Source organism: Cajanus cajan, chromosome 6, assembly GCF_000230855.2.
Source record: "Cajanus cajan strain Asha chromosome 6, NIPB_CcT2T_4, whole genome shotgun sequence".
Taxonomy (NCBI): domain Eukaryota; kingdom Viridiplantae; phylum Streptophyta; class Magnoliopsida; order Fabales; family Fabaceae; genus Cajanus; species Cajanus cajan.
Genome location: NC_138522.1, coordinates 61,456,354 through 61,462,025, shown reverse-complemented (window position 1 = coordinate 61,462,025; position 5,672 = coordinate 61,456,354). Strand labels below are relative to the sequence as shown.

The 5,672-nt window shown below is 34.7% G+C and overlaps 1 protein-coding gene across 1 annotated transcript; it reads left to right on the top strand.

Moving 5' to 3' along the window:
• Positions 1–2,045: 2,045 nt before the first annotated feature.
• On the top strand, positions 2,046–5,447 carry LOC109796999 (PLAC8 family protein). Its single transcript, XM_020356880.3, has 3 exons — positions 2,046–2,450; positions 3,304–3,506; positions 4,899–5,447. The coding sequence occupies exons 1-3, from the start codon at positions 2,210–2,212 to the stop codon at positions 5,136–5,138; spliced, it is 684 nt and encodes a 227-aa protein (XP_020212469.1). The 5' UTR covers positions 2,046–2,209; the 3' UTR covers positions 5,139–5,447.
• Positions 5,448–5,672: the final 225 nt, after the last annotated feature.

Sequence of the window (5,672 nt, the reverse complement as noted above, 5' to 3'; positions counted from 1 at the left end):
AGTAAGCTGAATGATTTGTTTAAGTTGCTATGTTGTTTGATAAAGATGAGTTGAGTAGGGTTGATCTAAGTCGTTTATATGTTGTTATTGATGAAGTATGTATAAGTTAAAGTAGTCTATTGTTGTAAAGTTGTAAGTTGCTCTAAAGTTGTTGAAATTTAGATTTTGATGAGTATAGTTGTTTAAATTGTTTACTCAAGATGTTATTATGTTGCTTATTGTTGTAAAGATGGTTATTGTTGTAAAGTTGTTAAGATGCCTATTGTTGAAAAAGTTGTAAAGTTGGGGACATATGGTGAAGATATATGTCTTGTGTTGAGATACATCGTACTAAGGGTATAAGTTGAAAGTTGTTTTAAAAAGTTGAATCCATTGGTATGGTGTGGGCGATATGGAAGTAGTCGATCCATGTCATGGTTGAATGACCAATTTGAGTAAGGTATCTAGTTAGAGATGTAGTCTTTGACCAGGTACTGGAGGGTGCGTGGTACTTGGAGGGTAGTGGGTGTGCTAATTCCATATGTGGATTGGTGATGTAAGCCAAGGCCATGGTAGGCCCATACCCAAACCCTTCTATCTTGACAGTAGTACTGGACCTCCGAGTCTAAGTGGCACACCTGAGCAACCACCTATTGTTATCTATACTTGGTTCTCTTTGGAGTTCCTAACGATGCCCTATACTTGACCTAGTTAAGATAAGTTAAACGCTGGATTCGGTAGGTTTATGCCACTTAGACTGTTCAACCTCAGTTGTTGGAGATCTCCTAATTTTATATGTGTGACGACACATTAGTTGATGATATACACATATCTATTGTTGTTTGTGCTGTTGTTTTAAATTTGAAAGATGTATAGTTGAATGTTGAACTCTATTGTTGTTCATTTTATGTTGATGTTATTTTATGATGATTATTGCTGTGAGCTTACCCTAGCATGTTTTTCCTCGTGGATTTGGGACTGCCATGACCATACATTGTATGCGAGCAGTTCAAGATTAGGTGGTGTTGTGAAGGGTTAGCGGATTCTGTTGAGATTCAGTAGGAGAGCTGAGACTTTTGTTGTGAAATTTTTTTTGTAGTTCGCCAATCATTTTGTATAGAATATTACATTAAATTATCAGTCATATATATGTATTTGGGACATTAGTTGTTATTTCCTAATATGTATATAACTGTTTAATTATGATGTGTTATTTATACATTATGTATGATAAGAGAAATACATGTTAGTGTTTCTCCTGACGCTATAAATTGTGTGAAGACCTGGCGAGTCATTACAATCATCATTAAGATTGATCTATATTTAGATGACAATATAATTTTTATTATTTTTTGTGTATTTTAATTAAATTTTAAAAATTTATATTAAATTGTATGAATATGAATCTCTACAACTTAACAATATTATATATATATATATATATATATATATATATTAAATGGTGCGAAGCGGAGGAATATATGATATTTATTTTAAAAAAGACATTAAAATATAATTAAATTAAAAAAGGTGTTATAATAAAATATTTTTGGGTAAAAAATGTATAAATTTTGATAATTATTTTGATGATTTTTTTAACTAACATATTTAATATTTAAAATTTAGAATTTAGATAATTTGATAAATTCAAAATTATTTCTCATTACAATTATCTTTTGATAATTTTTTTTTACAATTTTATAATTATTCTGATAACTTCTATATATATATATATATATATAATATAGTAGGATAATGAAATATCAAGTAAAAAAAATTATGGGATATCAACTAACTAAAAAGTAAATATAATCCAAAATGAGGTAATCAATGAGATAGCATAATGAAATATCAAGTAACAAAAAGATAAATATAATCTAATATCACTTCATATCGGAATGGGCATAGTCCCTCTAACATTATTTTTTTCTTGAAATGAAGAAGGAAGATGATGTATTTAAAAATATAAATATAAAAAGAGATATGGTAATGAAAGGACGGACGTTATGATCTGAATCCAAGGGCGTATGTTGGTAGCATTTAAAAAGAAGGAAGAGAAAAATAGTATTGTGATGTGGGGTTGGGTGGCGTTGACGCGGTCGAAAGAGTGGTAACAAAAAGAGGGGCTAGTTTAGATTTAGATAATAAAACAAGGAGAAGACGACGCGGGGAATCTCCGGTTTCCACCGACATCACTTCCCAATTCTCTGATCTCATTCTATTCACCTCCATGGCCGATGACAAGCAACTCAATCACGAGGAGGCAAGTCCTCTTCTCCACCAAGCCCACCCCAAATCCCAGCCCTCTCTGCCCGAGACTCCCGAGTTTCTTCTCGGCTGGACCGCCGATGGGCTCCCGCTAGGCCACGCCAGCGTCGTCGGCCAGCCCATGGGCCGGGCTCCCTGGAACTCCTCCATCTGCGCCTGTCTCGGTCAGAGCGATCACTTCTGCAGCAGCGATCTCGAAGTTTGTAAGTCCTATTTCATTTCAACTATTTTCTGCTTCTATGTCATTTCTTTATTTATGCGCCCTAATCGCTTTTCATCTATCTCGCTTCTGTTACGTTTCCATTCTCTATTACTTTTTCTCTTCTGATTCCGCGTTCCAACGAATTACGTTTTCTTCATCCTCTGCAATCGAATCGCGAACAAAACAAAATAAAAAAACCTAATCAATTAGAGTATATATCGTAATGTATCCTTTAAAATTGGAATTTGGGAATGATTCGGATGAATGTTTCTTATAAAACTCCTCCCTCGAATTTTCAATCCCACACGTGTTAGCTTTCCATTTCCATTTGACTGTGCGGAAGTTGTTTGCGTATTAGCTGTGAATGTGATATATAATTTTTTTTTTAAAGGAATGATGTGTTTTTCAGAGAATTCAGCTGCAGAAAGATCGGCATCAGCTATGTACGAGTTGTTTGTTTTGTTGAATCCAGATTGTAGATTGTAATTTTCTCACGTGCACCTCAACTATAAAGCCCCGGAATTAGAAATTAGAATTGCTAATGCTAAATCATAGGACGGTGGAAACATTTGTTATTGTGTTTATAAGCTTGTTTGGATATAAGTTAGAAACTTTTTGAGAATTTCTCAATTAAAATAAAGAGTTATTTCCAGTAATACTTTTAGACTTGTATCCAGATTGATAGAATTGTTTTTGTAATTTAATCTGGAATAAAAATAAAAAGCAATATTGTTGTGAAGCAAAAAGGCTTGTGGATCTATCCTTGAGCCTCCCGCCCCATTTGCTATGTTTTTGATCTGGAACCATAAAACATTATTCACATTGCTTATACTTGAACTGATGTCATGGGCTAGGTCTTCTTGGGAGTGTGGCTCCTTGTGTGCTGTATGGAAGCAATGTTGAGAGACTTGGATCTGCTCCTGGGACATTTGCCAATCATTGCATGCCTTATACGGGTCTGTATATAATTGGGAATTCCTGCTTTGGTTGGAATTGCCTTGCACCATGGTTTTCCTATCCTAGCCGTACTGCTATTCGAAGGAGGTTCAATTTAGAGGTATGTTACTTTTTTATTCTTTGTTCCTTATAATCTAGTGATAATGTGTTAAGTAACCTACTATCTGTGAGGGTGTATGTGAGGAGGAATTGTTGGTGATCACTACCTTAACTGGATAAAGGAATTGGCATGACATGGGATAATTAACTGCTAGCATAACCATACGAGGAAATTGGAGGGAAGTTCTGTTGCTAGCTGCAGTTAAATAAAATGAGAGAAGAGTAGAGAGGGGAAGTAAGGAAGTAGTGGCCAAGGGGTGGATAGGATAGATCACTCAGATCAGTGCGTCTGAAATAACCTATGCTACTGTATCTTTTTTCCTTCTGTATTGTAATCCATTGTAAGTCCAACTATTTTGCTGCTGATATCACACTGATACCGGGGGTTACAATGAGATATTGCAATACATACCCTGTTTCTGTGTGATCTCATCCAGTTTACATATCCCAAGAAAGTTGGTAGCTGGACTTGATTATTAATGGCTTCAAGCCTCATATATATTAGCAATAAATAATTAACACTAACTTGAGACGTGCAGTATAACCAATTAGGCTAGATTGAACATGTAAATTGGGTTCTCTACTCTGTCAAGCTGGAACATTTTGGGTTCCCCATCTTTTTAACTTGTAATAAGATGATCTAGCCATATAACTAAGCATCACTGTTTAAGAAATGATTCCAAACTTCTAATTCTGGATTTGTCAATTTTAGTTATGTTGACCATTTTTCATGTTTGATCACGTATTGTACACCTCCAATTAGTTTTGGTACAATGAGGTATATGTCAAGTGTGACAAACCTCTATTGAGTCATTATTGTTTGTGATTAAGAAAGTAACTTTAATTTGTAGCCTTTTCTATGATATATAAAATATGTCATTTATGGATTACCAAGAAAATAATCATAGACTTACTATTAGGAGAATCACTAAGATCGACCTAATGGTGAAGGTGGGGGGAAGAGAGTTGGAGTAGTATGCGCAGGATTTTTTATTCAAACTCCGGCGCTGTTGTTGTATTTTCTATGGATAAAAAAAATACCTAGTATTAGGAGGTAAGTTGGTTAATTGAAACACATAGGTAATTTGTATGTAAATTTTGTTGGGAGTTGATTAGTCAAGGTCAGTTAGTGGTATGCTTAAAGTTTTGTTCAATTTAACTTCAGGTGTTTTCAGTGTTATCTTTGTATTGCTTAAAATTACCTGGTGTCCTCTAGTATTTCATATATGATGCCATGTTTCATAGATGAAAAGCCTGTGTAAGTGAGATTTGCCTTTGCGTTCCCAAAAGATTTATAATATGCTACTCTCTTTCAAACACAAAAATCACATTCTTATATTATAAAAAAGAATTCAAATCTTTGTATAAATGATTTATTGTCCCTGGCAATCAGGGAAGTTGTGAAGCACTTAATAGATCATGTGGGTGCTGCGGAAACATTTTGGAAGATGAGGTGCAGCGTGAACAGTGTGAATCTGCATGTGACTTGGCAACTCATGTCTTCTGTCATGTATGTGCTCTTTGTCAAGAAGGTCGTGAGCTCCGTCGCAGGTTACCCCATCCTGGCTTTAATGCTCAACCAGTACTGGTTATGATTCCTCCATCAGAGCAGACCATGGGACGTGAGGCTTGAACATATTCTCTCTCATCTTGGAAGTGCTATTCGTGTGTATGATACTGTTGCCTCTATATAATTGATGTTGTTGAACCATATTGTGACTTTTTCTAAACAGTGTCCTGGCGTTTGAATTTTTTTTTCTTATAAATAAGAACATGAAACATCATTGTATTTCTGCTTGTTTCCCTATTGTTTTGTATTACATATAGATTTGAATGATATGGGAGAAAATTTCCCCTAGTGTCTATGCGTAATTGTTTAGTTCAACGAACTGAATGAAAGGATATGTCACATTGTGTATAATAATTACTATATGGTTATGTACTTTCGGTTTGTTTCTTCAGGCTTGAATATTGAAACGAAGTATAATGCGAAAATTTTTTATGTGTCGTATTGGAATACAACAATCGAGTTGTTATTGCATCTGCTAACCACTTTGACATTTTCGTGGAAGGGGTCTAAGTATTTTCCAGGAATAGTTCATGTTTTTTACGTCCAAATAGCAAGGTGGAGCATTAAGCTTCTTTGTTGGACAACCAAAGATTAAGG

Excerpts from the sequence above, each read along its gene's own strand:
- LOC109796999 (XM_020356880.3), top strand. The coding sequence starts at position 2,210 with ATGGCCGATGACAAGCAACTCAATCACGAGGAGGCAAGTCCTCTTCTC. Across the intron at positions 2,451-3,303 it reads CAGCAGCGATCTCGAAGTTT|GTCTTCTTGGGAGTGTGGCT; the intron begins GTAAGTCCTATT and ends GTCATGGGCTAG. Across the intron at positions 3,507-4,898 it reads GAAGGAGGTTCAATTTAGAG|GGAAGTTGTGAAGCACTTAA; the intron begins GTATGTTACTTT and ends CCTGGCAATCAG.